Genomic DNA, 17942 nt, shown 5'->3' on the forward strand with positions numbered 1-17942 from the left:
GAGAATAAGACAGATTTTCTACCTGGGCCCTCATTCTTGCAGAAACAAACTTCTGAACATGTACCATGTACATGTGATAGCAGAAATTTCATACCTTTCCTGTGTGGGGAGGTCACGGTGAAGAAGTGTGAGGGCTTCAGAGTGGTGTACAGATTGAGGAAGGGCGAGATGCTTTCGCTGAACATAGGAAACCCAATGTTAATTTCCCCTCCGTGTGTGTATGCGCACACATACGCATGTCTATCACTCTGCCTAACTCCACAGAGTTCTTTAAACTTTGGATGAATGAGACTGAAGTTAGAGCCCCCACCACCAGCAGGTGCGACGACATACCGTGACTGGGACACCCACCACACATGTGCACACACACCCTAACATAGGTATCAGCCACATGCCTTGCACGTGCAGTGTCCCTTGCATTAGCTACGTTTGCCCCTCTTTGAACATCAGATTGACCCCCCCAACACACACACAGAGCTTTTGTTTTCCTCCTGTAACTGTATACAAGTGAGAACACCATGGATTAAAGGACTTACAGATGAAGCACTTCTGCTCCCCTTCACGGCTCTTCTCTCTTGTGGCTCAGAGGGAAAATCCACACAAATGAACAGGTGTAGCTGATACAGGAGGATACCACAGGCGTGTTGATGATTTTCTACCTGGTATCACATACATATAGGTCAGGTCAGGGAGTGACCCCGACATGCTCATGACTACTGAATAAAGAAAATAAAAAGGGTCCCTTTCTTGATGGGCTGGGGAGCCAATAGGTATCTCTCCTGCTTTCTTTAAAGAAAGGGGAGTGGAGAACCTGGAGGCTGAAAAGGCTAGAGAGAGGAGTCTTGGGTGAAGGGAGAGAGGTGAAGGGGGTATCTACCAATACTGGGTGAGTTGCTTTGGAAAGTAATGGACATGTTTAGTGTCTTTTATTAAAGCTTCCTCTGTGGGGTCGACGAAATAATTTCCTCATCTCTTCCACTAAATGGAAGATGAGGAGATGTGGTTAAGTGCTGAGTCACCTCTCAGAGTAAGTGGGGGCAAGACCGAGGTTCCTCGTAGAGTCCAGACCTGTTAGCCTGTGTCAGACAGACGCATACTATTATCGAGCACGTACCGTCCCGTCTCCTTGACAGCAGGAAGGACAGGTTAGGAGGACAGCTGGTTGAGACGGAGAGGTGGGGATTGTGCAACACAACTGATGGGTGAAAAGGAAGGTGAGGGAAAGAACAGGTATTAGCGTGTGGGCAGCACAGAGGCGCAGTTGGCTGTATGGATTCCATACACAACCCTAGAAATAAATGCACTGAGTCGGTAAGAGAGGAAACGAAGCAAGTGGTATTACAAAGGAAGAAATAGCAGAATAATTGCACAGACATTGGACTAAACAGACCTGAGAATGATTTAAGAAAAAGACAATTTGTAAAGATTATGCTTTTGATTTTTGGATAGAACATTCTTCTTATGTTGTGCAACTTAATATATGCTACCCCACTTTAAACTGAAATGTTGGGAAATTTAATGAAGGAGGCTGAGCCGTCTAGTACCTGGATTCTAGGCGGATCACTGAATTGTATTCTCAGGATTCAACAAGCCTTATTACCAGTTCGGAGGAACAGCTAGGTGATGTGAGGATTAGGTATTTTCAGGTAAGTGGGCAGCTAATTCTTAAGCACGGCACGTTCCTTCAAATAGGAAAAGGGTGTTGGTGGTTTCCAGCCTTTTGGACATATTTACATTGTAATTAGACTGTTTGACCATGATATGATCCTTTTCCTTCACTCAGTTCTCATTATTTCTTTTTATAAAGATTTTATTAATTTGAGAGAGACAGAGATGGAATGGGGAGGAGAGGGAGAAGCAGGCTCCGACTCAGGGCTCCATCCCAGGACCCTGAGCTGAAGGCAGACCCTTAACAGACTGAGCCACCCAGGCGCCCCAGTTCTCATGATTTACTGAATGAGTCTGCAAAGGCTAGCTTCCATGGCCTCTCTGGCATGGCTCCAGCTGGCCCTGTCCTCCTGCTCTCTGAATCTACAATGTCCGTTTCTGACTGTCCATAGCCGCCTCGTATACGGATTCTACCTGTGAGAAGGTGCAAATCTTTTTTTCTCTTCAAATCAGTAATTCCTGCCGTTGGTTTAATGACCCAAAGCTACTCCGTTGGAGTGAGTAGCAAACGGAGTTGAACTCACCTTCAAGTCCAGGCTCCACTCAACCATTTCATCTCTCCATTCCTTCTTATGTTTCCTGGAGGCACAGGCAGGCCCTCTGAAAAAAAGGGAATCGAACCAAGACCTTTTGATAAGCTTATTCCAGAATTCTCCACTCTTCTACCTCTTGAAATAACATCTCCTTGGAATTCTCTGAAAACCTTTACATTGTTACCTTTCTTCCAAGGTCCCCTCCCCCAGCTTTCTCTCAGAATTCCCAAATATTGAAAATGGGAGGTGTTTACTTGTACCAACTGCATGGCAGTCCTGTCCCTAAAAGGACCTGCGACAGATGAAAAAGAGATGACACGTGCTGGTTGATGAGTTGCCTTTTGGGAACAAGCTTGCTGGGATGTCTGGGATGTGGCTCAATGTAAGTCACTGCTAAGAATTTCAATGCGTACTGCCTTTCAAGAAAGAAATTTGTCAGGGCATATCCAGAGCTTTACAAAGCCCTGCCCCTTGGTCCAGCAGATCCTCTTCTAATCTCTACTAAGCCAACCCTTTATAATACAGTGATTTTTCTACAAAACATGAATTGCATCGTTATTTATGATAACAAAAAAGAACAAGCTCACTGACCAGCAAAAGAGGAAAGGTCGCAAAAGATATGGGATGGAAGGTCATACAGGAATCCTCTGTGGGCATGCCGCAAAGTACATGCAGTGGTAGGAAAATAACAAGTTTTAGTATAAAATATTTACCAACTGTCAATAATTCCTGCTACAAGTATGCGTTACATAGATTCGTTGAAAGAAAACATAAATAGAGCCCACTGTGGGAAGTGTTCTCTTTGTATTGTGAAAATATGGGTAATTTCTGTTAACATAGATCTATGTTTATTTTCTATATAAGCCTGGATTACTTTTAAAACTAGAAAAGTAATATTTTTAAGGAGAATGAACTAATGTAGAGAGGAGAAACTTCCTCTTAACTTCAGGCTAAATCTCCTATAGACATTCTTTTTCTCCCTAACCGTTAATTCTCCCTTGGGATCCTCTCTCTCTCACACCGTAGGCATCTATGATGCCATGAGAAACTAGCAAGGAGAGAAGTGGGCATTGGGGTCATAGCAACAGCTGCCACAGACCCATGACTCCTAATAAGAATAGATACTTTTACAATGTTGAAAGACTCTCACAGCAAGGCGCCTTGAATCTTGTAAACTCTGTGAAAGCAGCATTTTGTCTTGTTTGCCGTCATATCCCAGCATCTAGAACAGGCCAGGTATATAGTGGATATAAGGTGGTATTTGCTAAATGAATAAATGAATGTTTTTTGAACAGTGGTGGTCAAATAGGATATTAGAGGTGGTAATCTCACACGATATTCATGATGGCCCTCGGAGGAGGACAGACTAGGTGTTGTTATCCCCAGTTTACAGGAAACAGAGGCAACATGACCAGTTTGCCCAACATCGCAGAGCTGGTAAATGGATTAGAATCAATTCTTTGAGGACTTGGTTCTTGGTATGATTTTAGCAGAATTTCACTGTTTCTTCATTGTCCTAAAGATTTTGTTTTCTAATCAGAATTTTTAAGATGTATAGTTCAGAATGTATTGTAGGATGACTCCTGTTAATTCCCGTGCTTTCTCACTGCCTCTCTTCTCCCCCATTGGAACTTGCTATGCATCACAAGCATTTTCTTGGCTAAATGTTGAGTTTTCTAAATAGAATACAGTCAAGATGGCCTTCCAGGTGAGTCATAGCAACAGGAGGAGCCTGCATCCTTTCTAGAGTATTTCTTCTGAAGAAAGTCTTAGGACTTTCTGAACACTTTCAAATATATCTTAAAGAAACAACCTGTTTGACATACCAGCGAGAACAATGCATACCATCCTCTGTCACCTCGAAACTGGCCAAAGAAGGAATGAAAGTTTAGAACCCCAGGAAGTTAAAACACCCCGAGAGCACCACTGTGAGCGTTAAGGACAGGGATGTCCCAGTAGGGATCATCCAAGGGAACCAAACAAGTCACTTTTCAGGCAGGTGCCCTTGGTGCTCACGTTTCAACAATGGCTCCTGTCCTGTTTGCGTCCACGTGGGCTTCACAGCCTCAGTGTCTGTGGGGAAGAGTGCCATGGAGCTCAGGGTGTTATTTCATGTGTGGCATGTGTGTACTTCCTTGCCTTGGCTCTTTTCACTGTGAACTAAGGCGCCCTACTGTCTGACATCAGGATACTGGTCACAGTGGCTCTTGAACCCTGTGAGAGTAACCACTACGGGACCGTATTACAAAGCGCTTGCTTTACGCCGGTAGAGGCCCGCTCCGAGCCAATTCGTGACCCTCATGCTCACAGATCTCACTGTAACCTTGACAGGCTACTAAAATGGGACATAACTTTTATTCAGAGTTAATTCCATTTTCTATTTTAAAGACAAGAAAAAGGGTTGAAAAATTTGGTGATGTTCATTTATATATCTTTGTACTTTTTTTCTTCAAAGAAGTACTGAAATACTGCAAGATTTTGACTGAATTTATACTCCTTACTTTCCTTGAGAAATACTAATGAATTGACTCTTTGTTTCCCATCCGAGTGTTCATTTCTTCACTTTTATGCAATAAGTATTTCAGGAGCACTTATGTGCCAGGCACCAAAGACACAGATGTAAATGATAGATATGGTCTTCTGCCCTCACAGGAAGGGGGAAATGTCTAGTAATTAGGTATGCAATTAGAATTGAACTAGTAATTTCGTAAGAGCAATGAGAGGCACATGGAAGGATCTAACTGTGGGTGGAATCTGCTTAGTTTGGGGGCTCTGGGAAGGCTGCCTTGAAGTGAAATTGAAACGAAGGTTTCAAGAATGGTAGGAGGAAAAACGGGAGGAGAGAATGCAGTGTGTAATGGCTGAGGTGAAAGTAAGCAAGGAAACCTCCAGGAACCGCCATCAGGAAGCGGAGGGCATGGTGAGCCAGTGAGGCAGGGATTCTGGCCGTGCTGGAGATTTAGGTACTTCGCTGAAGAGCTGCCGATCAGCTGCCGTGCGCTAGGCTCCATGCTAGGGCCCAGGAAGTCGCAGTAAGCTGGGATTGTGCCCTCACACAGCTTACGCTTAGGGGCAGTTACAGTACTAGCAGTCAGAGCTCTGAGAGAAGAGATCAAGAGACAAGGCTTCTAACTCAGACCAAGCAGTGAACAAACCAGAAGCTGGTGTCAACACTGGTACCTGAAGGATGGCAGGCATTAACAAGATGGAGGTGGTGGCGGAAGAGCAAAGCCAATGGAATGAAAAGTGGGTTAGACGGCCAAAGACTAAGAGAGAAAAAGAATGATGTGCTCTAGGAACTGAATAGGGCTCAGCGTAGAGACTCAAGCCAAGACTCAAGCGTAGAGACTCTGAATGATGGCCGAGAGACGAGTACAAAGTAAGACCGACTGCAGTTACTAGAGAGGTGATGAGCAATGGAGGCAGGGCTGTGTGGTGGGAGGAGGTCAGAGAATGGTCTACTCTGATTCTACAGCTGGATCACTGTGGACCTTGAGGAATGACTGGTAGAGAACTCTTTTGGACTCAATATCTTCAACAGCTACATAGGGCAGTTGGACTAGTTTCTTTCCAGATTGTAGATTCCATGATATTATTTAAAAACTCTCATGTAGAGGGGCGCCTGGATGGCTCCGTTGGTTAAGCGTCTGCCTTCAGCTCAGGTCGTGATCCCAGGGTCCTGGGACGGAGCCCCGCATCCGGCTTCCTGCTCAGCCAGGAGCCTGCTTCTCCCTCTGCCTCTGCCCCTCCCCTGCTTGTGCGCTCGCTCTCTCTAATAAATACACAAGTAAAAATAAAAAAAAACCCCAAACCCTCATGTAGAGTGGGCAAAACCTGAGAGGCTGTTCCTGAGTTTTTGAGGCCACAGAGATAAGTAGTGACAACATTCAGTGTGTCAGTAAAATGTACCTAAGTCACCAAAAAAACTGCTTTTGTTTGGAAGCAATATTACCAACCCAAGTTTCTTTCTTATTCTCAAAAATTTTAACCCTTTTTTATGTGAGAAACCAAACTGACCTTATGCAAACAGAAATTCATCCTTCTTTCCACTACTTTCTACTAAAGTCTCCTCATTTTTCTGTGTAGATTTGAACCCAGAGTGGACTTAAGGTCTGCAGTGTGTCAGAAGAATGCCCTGAAGACTTGCCAGTAGTGTCAAAAAACTTGGTTGGCATTGCGCAGATTAAATGGGCAATTGGTTGACTACTTGTTATTTAGCAAGTTGTTAATTAGTGAATATAAAATATGGGCATTCCCCAGCACGGAATTTGGAGACTTTGAGACAAGGGAGACTAGAATTATATTCCAGCTGACACCCTAGATTATTCTCTGAGGATACCTTTCTAATAAACAACTGTTGTTTAAAATGTCAACCAAAGACTGGGAATTATTAAATGTTAAGACACAGACTATTCAGAAATAAAACCGAAAATAGAATTTGACTTTGAACTGGGAAGTTCTGGTCATCTTACCTTCCATGGGGCAAAAAGAGAGTGAAAGTTCAGGTCTCTTCAGGTTAGGGGAACGCGAAGGATACGGATGAACAAAGTGGAGACCTGTGAACAGCCGTTTAGCAGGATGTTAGCAACTCCTGACATAATTGTGGATGGTGCACTCTTGAAGCTTGAGGAAAGGGAGCTTAGGACGATTACTTTGTATGGAAATATTACTTCACCTAGTATAATTACTTCACCTAGTATATAATGCACTTTCGAACTTATCAGAAGAAGTGATGAAGAAAAAAAACGTCCAAGCTGTGCCTAAGTATAAGGTGAGGTTTTTACAACATACGTGATTGGCATTAGATCCCGTAGGCCCCTCTTGGACACAAGTCCTGTGATCCAGTGAACAATCCCTGGCGGCCATCATTATTGTTCCTCTTGTCCCAGTATTCCCGTCGTTCAGCACATTCAGGGACCTGATCAGTCCATGTGATTTAGGAGTGATGAAGAATATTAATTATACAGAAAAATGACCTCTTGTTCTTAGCAGGTCTCATTAGTGTGATAATAGACTAACCTTTATTGAGCCAGGGCTATTACACCATGTTCTGTTCTCGGGGGATTTTCTGCAACTCATTTACTGTGGCTCTGGACCTTATCATGTGGTACGATTCGTATACCCCTCCACGAGTGAGGGATGTGAGACACAAATACATGCACGGGCTTTCGGGAAGCCTCAGAGTAACTTCGCGATGGAGCTAGGACTTACATGCCAACAGTCTGCCCCAGAGCCTGCACCTAACCCCAATGTTTCTACCACTACTGTGGGCCAAACGGGGAAGGATCTTAAAAACATTTAGCAATACCCTTTCACTTGCCTAGTGATTCCGTCCATTCTCATCTCTGGAGCCAAAGCTGTCATGTCCGATTCTGCACTGGATTCTCTCCGCTGTCTAGGCAAAGGGAGACAGCAGGATGAGGGAATGGAAAAGGATGGGATGTTGTGATTCAAATCCTCACGGTTTTACTTACCTGGTTTAGCCCAGGTTGGTACATTCCATTTGCTTCATCCAAGACTAGGAGACTCTATGGAGTCAAAGCTCCAAGTGGCTCCAAGCTGGTCCTTCAGATATGAATAGCTGGCAAATATATAAGCAAAGGGTGGATCAGGAGAGGAAATTTGAAATTGGCAGGAAATGTGCTTAGCAGCAGCCCCATGGAAAGGGCATATGGGGAGGGGGAGGCTAAGCAGAGCTTTCATGTAGCTCTCCATTGAGCAGGGAGTTCCTGGTGTGTTCTCTCGGGGAGGTCTGCCCTGTCTCTCTTTTCTAAGTAGGACCCTCAGACAGTATTTTGTATACCAAATGGGGGCAGCCAATAAGATGACAGGCTTTTACGGGAGGGTCACATGAAGGGAGGCTGTAATACTCCTGCCTGTTGTCCTCGGCACTCTCCTGGCAAAAGCAGATTCACGCACATGGACCTTGTCTCTCCATCTAATCATCTCAGTCCTGGACGATGACAGTTGGCCCATGAGAAATGAGGGGTGGAACTGCTTGGGTCCACTTAGATGTGATTTTTTTTTTTTTATACACACAGTACCTTATCAATAACATTTTTTCTCTAGCTTGCTTTATGGCAGGAATACAGTATATAAGACATACACAAAACATGTGTTAATGGACTATGTATGTTATCAGGAACGGTTCTAGTCGACAGTAAGCTATTAATAAATAGTTGAGTTTGGGGGGTACAGAGTTACATGCACACTTTCCACTGCATGGAGGGTTGGCGCCCCCAACCCGATTGTTCAAGGGTTAACTGTGTAAGAAAACTGTCCCCATTGTTTACTGATGTGATGCTTTTTTTTCTATTTTTTTTTATCAACAGCAGAATCTAAGAAGAAGAAAAAGGAAGGCAAGAAACAGGAGAAGATGCTGGACTAATAGACACCACATTCTGTGGAACATGAAAAGGACATCAGCAAACAGGATCAGTTAACTATTGCATTTATACCTATGTAGGCTTTTTATTCAAAAATTATCTATAGCTTAAGTACACAATAGGCAGAAACAAAAAACAAAAATTTTGTAGTAGTGTTTTTTTTTTTTTTTTTTAATGTATACCATAGGACCACTAGGGGCTTATAATAAAGGACTGTAATCCTATTTAGAAAGTTGACTTCTAGTACATGATACATGGTAGAAAATTGAGGTAAGTTTTTTTTTTGAAGTTATGTGATATTTTACATTTAAGATTTTTTTTACATTTTTTTTCTTTTGGCAGCAATTTAAGTGTTATGACCATGTAAACTACTTTTCTTGTTAGATAATTTTTTCACCTAGACTTTTTTTCCCAATTGAGAAAAATATATACTAAACAAAGCAGCAATAAAATATAATCATCCAATCTGAGGAAAATATCTTGTTTTCTGCCAATGGATTTAAAAACAAAAACTTTGGTCAGCAAAACGGGGGGAGGGGGCAGAGCATGGCCTAATTCAATGTTGACTTTTTTTTTTTTTTAAGAAAAGCATTAAAAGAAATTCTTTCACTTTGGCAGGAACATTTGTTTTCTTGATGAAATTATTTTTCCTTCTGAGGAAAAAAAAGACTAGGAAAATAAATCAAGGTGATGCTGAAACAAGGTGATTTTGCGTGCAGTGATTGATTTGATATTGTAACCCTCTTCCTTTGTCCCCTACGCTCCCCCAGTCAACCTGGTATCATACAAACTAATAAAATCACTCTTGGGCACAAATGGTATAGAGGGTTTAGGTCTACGTAGTGTAGCTGTACATCTATGTATTTTTAACTCAATATTTAGTGCTATGGAATTGAACAAAAGTCCCGAAGTAATCTAGAGTTTGAGGGAACAGAAAAACACTCTTCTTATATTGAATAAATTTGGGCTCACGTAATCCAAATCAGGAACAGAGTAACACATGCAAAATCGTAGTTTGTACTTGGTTTTTCTAAGCCCAGAATACCTCCTCTATTGTCTACTATATGTACCAAGATATCTACCAAGGACTATCTGTACAACTCCCTTATCTGCTGGGTTCCAAGTACAATCTTTAAATAAGTCAATGCTGCTATTATTCAGAGAAATAACACCTCAGAAATCAGCTGAGATTAGCTAGTATTACGCCTGAAAAAGCCACCTCTAATTTTAAAGTGGTAAGACTCCATAACAAACACCTATCTACCAAGATAACTCCAAGTCCACTTTCAGAAATAATGGTTTCGACGTACCTTGGGCTAGCCGTAAAATAATTAATTACAGACTGGTCTAACGATGCAGCCGAAGAGCCTTCAGGGCTAAACTGTTCTGCCGTCTAGTCAAAGACTCCACTCGAGCTAGAAACGTTGAGGGGGTTCCTATCTCCCCACTAAGTCAAAACCAACTGCCAGTGAGGAGTAGGAAAACCTAAAACATTTCATGGACTGGGGCTTAATAAAAGCAGACCACCTCATGAAGAGCAAAAGACCGAAACATGAACCGTGAATGCAGTCCTTTTACAAGAGGACCTAATAGGAAAAAAAGCACTCATGGGGATGGATGGAGGAGAAGAAAATTTTGAATAGGGTTTTTTTTATAGCAAGTCCCATAAGGATAGAGATAGTGGAAGAGTCTGCAGGAAATTTTGTGAGCCTCTCACCTAATATTTCTCCTCCGTTAGTCTTTGGCCATCATAGCAGCTCATGAATCGGTAATGAGCTAAGGTAAACTAGAACAAAATCTCCCAGAAGAAAAGCAGCCCTGTAAATGATCATGGCCTCCCCTTCACTCCCAGGGCATGGAGCAGGATTCCTAACAAACCATAGAATAAGCCTCCGATTCTCTGTTAAAGCAAGGGTTGGAATGTTAATTGCTGTTGCATAGGCTATGAAATTAAACTTCCTCTAAGTCTTGAGAATTATTCTACCCCAGCACCAGCTTAAAACATCTTTGCTAAATCTTACCGAAGTACTGAAAACACAAATACAAAAGGATAAGCTCCAAAAAAATCACTGCTTCTCACAAACAGGAGCCGAGACCATCATCAGTCATTCCAGAGAGTGCTCTAGCAAACTCTTCTTCCCAGATGTTCTCAATTTTATGGACTTTATCTTAAAGTTTATTTAGTCTTGAGGTAGGAAATGCAAATATAAAGAAATCAGCTATAATAGAAAAAGAGGCTTGAACGACGGCCGAGTAGGAGGACCTTAAGTTCACTTCATCCCACTTTTACAACTAGTTATCGCTCATATCCAAGAAAATTGAGCCATCCGAGGACTGGCAGAACACATTCCACACCTAAAGGCGGAGAAGAAGCTGCACTGGGGAGGTTAGGAACTGGAGAGGTTAGGAAGGGCAGCAATGGTGGTTGGGAGCTGACCAAAGGAGGGAGGGAGCTGTGGGCACAGAGAGGGGAAAACACGAGGGAGCCCACACAGGGAAAATGAATCCCTGTAACACCTGGCCTTGAAAACCAGAGTGGCTGAATTCGGTGAGTCTGTATAACCAGTGCAACTGGGAGCCTGGAGCTTTAAGAGTCAGCCGACTTAGCACTGTTAGCACTGGCTGAGCCAGGATAGCTAGTTAGAGCTGGGTCTATAACCCTAAAGAGACAACAGCCCAAGGAGAGTCAACATGAAGCCACAGTTTGCACAACAGGAGGGAGATCTGTTTAGAGTAATTTCAGAGAGAGCTAGGGGGACTTCTCTGGGAACAAAGGAGCTGGCAGGCACTATTTTCCTCCCCTGCCCCCCAGCATAAACAGAGCCACCTGAGGGAGGTGGCACTGCACAGACGCTTGCTACCTACCCCGCTAGCATTATGCTCTACCCATGAGTTCTGAAGACTCACCCACTCCAGACACGCTGGCCTGAGCCCTGGGCTCAGTGCAAATTTTGTGAATGTCGTGCAGGCGCCAGCCAACTGCTACGCACACAGACACCGCATGCCCCTGGCCACCGACACCATGGCCGTGCACCACACTCCCAGCAGCCACCAGTCTGCGGGGAATACAACCTAGGACCTGCAGCTCAGTACAAATTTTGCTAACACTGCTGCCCTGCCCCTGAGTCCTTCTGTGGGCATGCCTCCTGAGACCCTACATGCTTGGCTCTCACTAACATCACAGAGAGCAAGCACAGGCCACAACAGGCCAAGAGTCCATGCCGACATGTGGGCTGCAAGGAAAAGGGACTCAGACACAAGAGCAGGACACAAGCAACACACATAGCAGACTCCCCTGAAGTGCCAGGTGCTGGTGAACAGGGGACAGGGCGCTGCGGGGCACTACAGGACCGCCTCTTCATAAAGCCGCTACTTGCAAGAGCAGAAGATACAACTCACTGACCTAACACCCAGAAAAAGCAGACACAGAGAGGTAAACAACATGAAGAGACAGAGATAGGTTCCAAATGAAAGAATAGGACAAAATTATAGCAGAAGATCTGTGTGAAACAGAAGTAAGTAATATGCCTGATACAGAATTTGAAGTAACGCTCATAAAGATACTCACTGGACTTAGAGAAAAAATAACACATCAGAGATGAAGAACTTAATACATGGAATTAAAAATGCAATAGATTGAATAAGTAGTAGCCTACAGGAAGCAAAGGCCTGTATCGGTGACTGAGGATAGAGTAATGAAAAGCAATCAAGCCAAACAGGTAACAAACAAATACTGCATAATGAGAATAGACTTAAAGAATTCAGCATGATGACATTCATGTTATAGGGATGCCACAGAGAGAGAAAGGGGACAGAAAATGTATTTGAAGAAATAATAGCTGAAAACTTCCCAAATCTGGGGATGGAAACAGAGATCCAGATTCGGGAAGCAAAGAGATACCCCAACAGATTCAACCCAAGGTGATCCACACCTAGACACATAGTAATTAAAATGGCCAAAAAAAAAGTGATAAAGAATGAAATTTAAAGGTTCCAAAAAAGGGAGTTACATACAAATGAAATCCCATAAGGCTATTGGTTGATTTTTCAGCACAAACTTTGTAAAAGGCCTGAGGAAAGTGGAGTGATGTATTCAGTGCTGAAAAGGAAAAATCTGCCACTAAGAATACTTTATCCAACAAGGCTATCATTCAGAATAGAAAGAGAGACAAAGAGTTTGCAGACACAGACTGAGGGCGTGGGGGGGAGGGGATGGGATAGGCCGGTGATGGGTAGTAAGGAGGGCACGTATTGCATGGTGCACTGGGTGTTATACACAAGTAATGAGTCATGGAACTTTACATCAAAAACTGGGGATGTACTGTATGGTGACTAATACAATAAAAAATATTAAAAAATAAATAAACCATGTGTATATTTTAAAAAAAAGTTTGCAGACAAAGAAATGTTAAAAGAATTCATGACCATTAAAGCAGCCCTATAAGAAATGTTAAGGGGCACTCCATGAATAGAAAACAAAACCATAAGTGAAAGTAAGAAGAACAGAAGCACAAAAGAAAAAAAAAAGTATATCTATTAAAAGCAGTCAAGAGAAGAACAAAATAAAAGGATGCAAAATATGACACCAAATATCTGAAATGTGGAGGGAAGAGGAATAAAGAATGAGTTCGAAATTAAGTGACCATCAGCTTAACAAAAACTGCTGTGTGCAGAAGATGGTAACCACAAATCAAAAAAGAGTGATATGCAAAAAATAGAGTAAGGAATCCAAGTAGATCAATAAAGAAAACCAGCAAACCATGAGAGAAAGAGAAGAAAGGATCAGAGAAAAACTATGAAAACAAGAAACAAAATGGCAGTAAATACACACCAATAATTATTTTGAATGTAAACTGACTAAATGCTCCAATCAAAAGACGTAAGGTGATAGAATGTATAAAAAAGGAAGACTCATCTATACACTGGCTATAAAAGACATTTCAGAGTTAAGACACCTGCAGATTGAAAGTAAGGGGATGGAGAAACATTTATCATGTAAATGCATGTCCAAAGCCAGAGCAGCAATACTTGTATGAGACAAAATAGACTTTAAAACAAAGTCTGGAACTGCAGGGAGTGAGGGGAAAGATGGTGGAGGAGGAGGGGACCCTATTTCAACCAGTCCCTGAATCAAGCTGGGTATCTACCAGACCATTCTGAACACCCACAAAATCAGCCTGAGACGTAAGAAGATACATCCGGATCCCTACAAACAGAACATCTCGGCAATGGGTCTCAAGGTACGAAGCGGGAGCCGAGAGTCTGCGCACAGATATCAGAAGATAAACAGAAGGGGGAGGGAGCCGCGGAGCTCGGGCGCCAGGAAGCAGAAGCCTCTTGCACTGGGGAGCGGGCCGGACTGCGGGACCGGTAGCCGCCAGGAAACCAGACTGAAACCGGGAGTTCAGGAATGTGTGCGCATGAACCAGACTGAAACAGGGAGCTCGGGAGCGCGCATGGGAACCGGGGGCAGCTGGTGGTGTTAAAAGCGCAAAGGGCAGAGACGAGCCGGCCCTGGGAGCGAGGGCTGGGAGAATGACTGTGGGGCGCACAACATGGGACACTGGGGGGTTTTTAGCAGCACCGACAGAAACAGAGTTAGAGTGGCCAGGAGAGCTCAGTGGAGAGCAGACTGCGATCTCTCTGTTCTGAGACAGAGGCTAGGATACAGCCACTGCTGCTCTGACTCTCAGCAGAGGCACAGAAAACCACCAGGGAAAGCCGCCAGGGAACAAAAGGCCCAAAATAACAGTTCGCATTGTGCCCATCCCCATCCCCCCTCGCAGGGGACAGAGCGACTCTACCCAAACAGGGTTGCCTGAGTATCAGCGTGGCAGGCCCCTCCCTCAAAAGGCAGGCTGAAAGAACAAGAAGCCCACAACCCTAAGTCCCTATAAAACCAGTGCATCTTGCTTGGGTCCTGGTCAATAATTTGGGCTCTGTACATCCCCACGACCTCTCCTCCTCAGGATGACAAGGAGGAGGAATCCCCAACAAAGGAAAGAAACAGACTGTGGCCTCCGCCACAGAACTCATGGATATGGATATAACCAAGTTGTCAGAAATGGAGTTCAGAGTAACAATTATCAAGATGATGTATAGGCTTGAGAAAAATATTAATGAAAATACAGAATCTCTAAGGGCTGAAATGAGAACGAATCTGGCAGAAATTAAGAATTCTATGAATGAAACGCAGTCTAAACTGAATGCTCTGACTGCCAGGGTAAACAAGGCAGAAGACCGAATTAGTGAGTTAGAGGATGAGATAATAGAGAAGGAGGAAAGAGAGGTAACATGGGGAAAAAAAGAAAACCCATTTTTATGAAAAAAAGCTACAGGAGATTACTGACTCAATGAAACGTTCCAATGTCAGAATTATCAGGATACCCAAGGAGGTGGAGAAGAGAAAGGTCTAGAAGAGATATTTGAACATATTGTAGCTGAGACCTTCCCTAATCTGGTGAAGGAATCAAGCATTCGTGTCCAAGTGGCAGAGAGAACCCCTCCCAAGATCAATGAGAATAGACCAACACCACGACATATAATAGTACAATTTGCAAATCTTAGATCCAAGGAAACGATCTTGAAAGCGGCGAGGGGGGGGAAGAGATTCCTTACGTACAGAGGGAGGAACATCAGAATAACGTCAGACCTGTCTACAGAGACCTAGCAAGCCAGAAAGGGTTGGCAAGACATATTCAGAGCACTGAGTGAGAAGAACATGCAGCCAAGGAAACTGTATCCAGCAAGGCTGTCATTCAGAATGGATGGAGAGACAAGGAGCTTCCAAGACTAGCAGAAACTGAAAGAATATGTGACCACCAAGCCAGCCCTACAAGAAATATTAAGGGGGGTTCTATAAAAGCAGAAAGACCCCAAGAGTGATACAGAACAGAAATTTACAATCTATAGAAACAAAGACTTTATAGGCAACATGACATCATTAAAATCATCTCTCCCAATAATCACTCTCAATATGAATGGCCTAAATGCTTCCATAAAATGCCACAGGGTGGCAGATTGGATAAAAAGACATGACCCATCCATATGTTGTCTACAAGACACTCACTTTGAACCTAAAGATACATCCAGACTGAAAGTGAAGGGATGGAGAACCATTTTTCACAGACCTCAAAAGAAATCTGGGGTAGCAATTCTCATATCAGACAAATTAGATTTTAAGCTAAAGACTGTAGTTAGAGATACAGAAGGACACCATATTATTTTTAAAGGGTGTATCCAACAAGAGGATCTAACAATTATAAATACCTATGCCCCCAGCGGGGGAGCAGCCAACTGTTAGCCAGAATAAAGAGACATATAGATAATAAAACTTTAATAGTAGGGGACCTCAACACTCCACTCTCAGCAATAGATAGATCATCCAAGCAGAAAATCAACAAAGAAACAAGAGCTTTGAATGACACACTGGACCAGATGGACCTCATAGATATATACAGAACACTCCATCCTAAAATAATAGAGTCCTCATTCTTTCCAAATGCACATGGAACATTCTCCAGAATAGACATTATACTGGGTCACAAAACAGGTCTCAACCAATACCAAAGGACGGAAATTATTCCCTGCATATTCTCAGACCACAATGTTTTGAAACTGGAACTCAATCACAAGAAAAAAATCTGGAAGAAACTCAAACACTTGGAAACTAAAAACCATCCTGCTCAAGAATGATTAGGTAAACCAGGTAATTAAAGAAGAACTTAAGCAGGGGCGCCTGGGTGGCACAGTGGTTAAGTGTCTGCCTTCGGCTCAGGGCGTGATCCCGGCGTTATGGGATCGAGTACCACATCAGGCTCCTCCACTAGGAGCCTGCTTCTTCCTCTCCCACTCCCCCTGCTTGTGTTCCCTCTCTCGCTGGCTGTCTCTATCTCTGTCAAATAAATAAATAAAATCTTGAAAGAAAGAAAGAAAAGAAAAGAAAAGGAAAGAAAAGCAATTTATGGAAACCAATGAGAATGAAAACACATCGGTCCAAAATCTATGGGATGCTGCAAAGGTGGCCCTAAGGGGGAAATACACAGCCATCCAAGCTTCACTCAAAAGAATAGAAAAATCTAAAATGCAGTCCTTATATTCACACCTTAAACAGCTGGAGATGGAACAAAAGAACAGGCTTAAGCCAGGCATGAAAAGATAGCTGATTAAGATTAGAGCAGAGATCAATGAATTAGAAACCAGAAATAGAGTAGAGCAGATCAACAAAACTAGAAACTGCTTCTTTGAAAGAATTAATAAAATCGATAAGCCACTGGCCAGACTTACTCAAAAGAATAAAGAAAGGACCCAAATTAATAAAATTATGAATGAAAGGGGAAAGATCACGACTGACACCAAGGAAATAGAAACAATCATTAGAAACTATTATCAACTATATGCCAATAAATTAAGCAACCTGTAAGAAATGGATGCCTTCCTGGAAACCCATAAACTACCAAGACTGAAACAGGAAGAAACTGATAACCTAAATGGACAGATTAACAGTGAAGAGATTGAAGCAGTGATCAAAACCTCCCAAAAAACAAGAGTCCAGGGCCTGACGGATTCCCCGGGGATTTCTACCAAACATTCAAAGAAGAAATAATACCTATTCTCCTGAAGCTCTTTCAAAAAATAGAAAGAGAAGGAAAACTACCAAACCCATTCTATGAGGCCAGCCTTACCTCGATCCCAAAACCAGGCAAAGACCCCATCAAAAAGGAAAACTACAGACTGATATCCCTGATGAATATGGACACCAAAATTCTCAACAAGATCCTAGCTAATGGGATCCAACAGTACATTAAAAGGATTATCCATCACGACCAAGTGGTTCATCCCTGGGATGCAAGGGTGGTTCAACATTCTCAAATCAGTGTGATATAACACATTAATAAGAAACAAGAACCATATGATCCTCTCAATTGATGCAGAAAAAGCATTTGACAAAATACAGCATCCTTTCCTGATTAAAACCTCCAGAGTGTAGGAATAGAGGGCACATTCCTCAATTTCATAAAAAAACCATTTATGAAAAGCCTACAGCGAATATCATTCTCAATGGGGAAAAGCTGAGAGCCTTTCCCTCAAGATCAGGAACATGACAAGGATGCCCCCTCTCGCCATTACTGTTCAACATAGTACTAGAAGTCCTTGCAACAGCAATCAGACAACAAAAAGAAATAAAAGGTATTCAAATCAGCAAAGAAGTCAAACTCTCTCTCTTCGCAGATGACATAATACTTTATGTGGAAAACCCAAAAGACTCCACCCCCAAATTACTAGAACTCATACAACAATTCAGTAATGTGGCGGGATACAAAATCAATGCTCAGAAATCAGTTGCATTTCTATA

At 42.8% G+C, this 17942-nt stretch overlaps 1 protein-coding gene and 1 long non-coding RNA gene across 14 annotated transcripts in view; one reads left to right on the plus strand and one right to left on the minus strand.

Annotated features, from left to right (window-relative positions):
- Positions 1-9294, plus strand: part of PTN (pleiotrophin) — a 99788-nt gene extending 90494 nt beyond the window's left edge. For 2 of the 3 annotated variants that reach the window (XM_045792573.2, XM_045792574.2), the window contains exon 5: positions 8534-9294. In XM_045792573.2, coding sequence (XP_045648529.1) covers positions 8534-8589 — 56 coding nt within the window. In that variant the 3' untranslated portion in view covers positions 8590-9294. The remainder of the gene's footprint in view (positions 1-8533) is intronic. The other variant, XM_045792575.2, reaches the window with a different exon arrangement.
- Positions 1-17942, minus strand: part of LOC123788909 (uncharacterized) — an 88490-nt gene that overhangs the window by 8481 nt on the left and 62067 nt on the right. For 9 of the 11 annotated variants that reach the window (XR_015723809.1, XR_015723812.1, XR_015723818.1 and 6 more), the window contains 6 exons: positions 7676-7782; positions 7522-7596; positions 6993-7119; positions 6674-6757; positions 2193-2268; positions 537-659 (listed from right to left, as the gene is read on the minus strand). This is a non-coding gene — a long non-coding RNA (uncharacterized LOC123788909). Of the gene's footprint in view, positions 1-536; positions 660-2192; positions 2269-6673; positions 6758-6992; positions 7597-7675; positions 7783-17942 lie in introns of all 11 variants that reach the window. The other 2 variants (XR_015723813.1, XR_006778599.2) reach the window with 2 other exon arrangements.

This window comes from Ursus americanus, chromosome 3 (assembly GCF_024610735.1).
Source record: "Ursus americanus isolate L20-20 chromosome 3, mUrsAme1.1.p, whole genome shotgun sequence".
Taxonomy (NCBI): Eukaryota; Metazoa; Chordata; class Mammalia; order Carnivora; family Ursidae; genus Ursus; species Ursus americanus.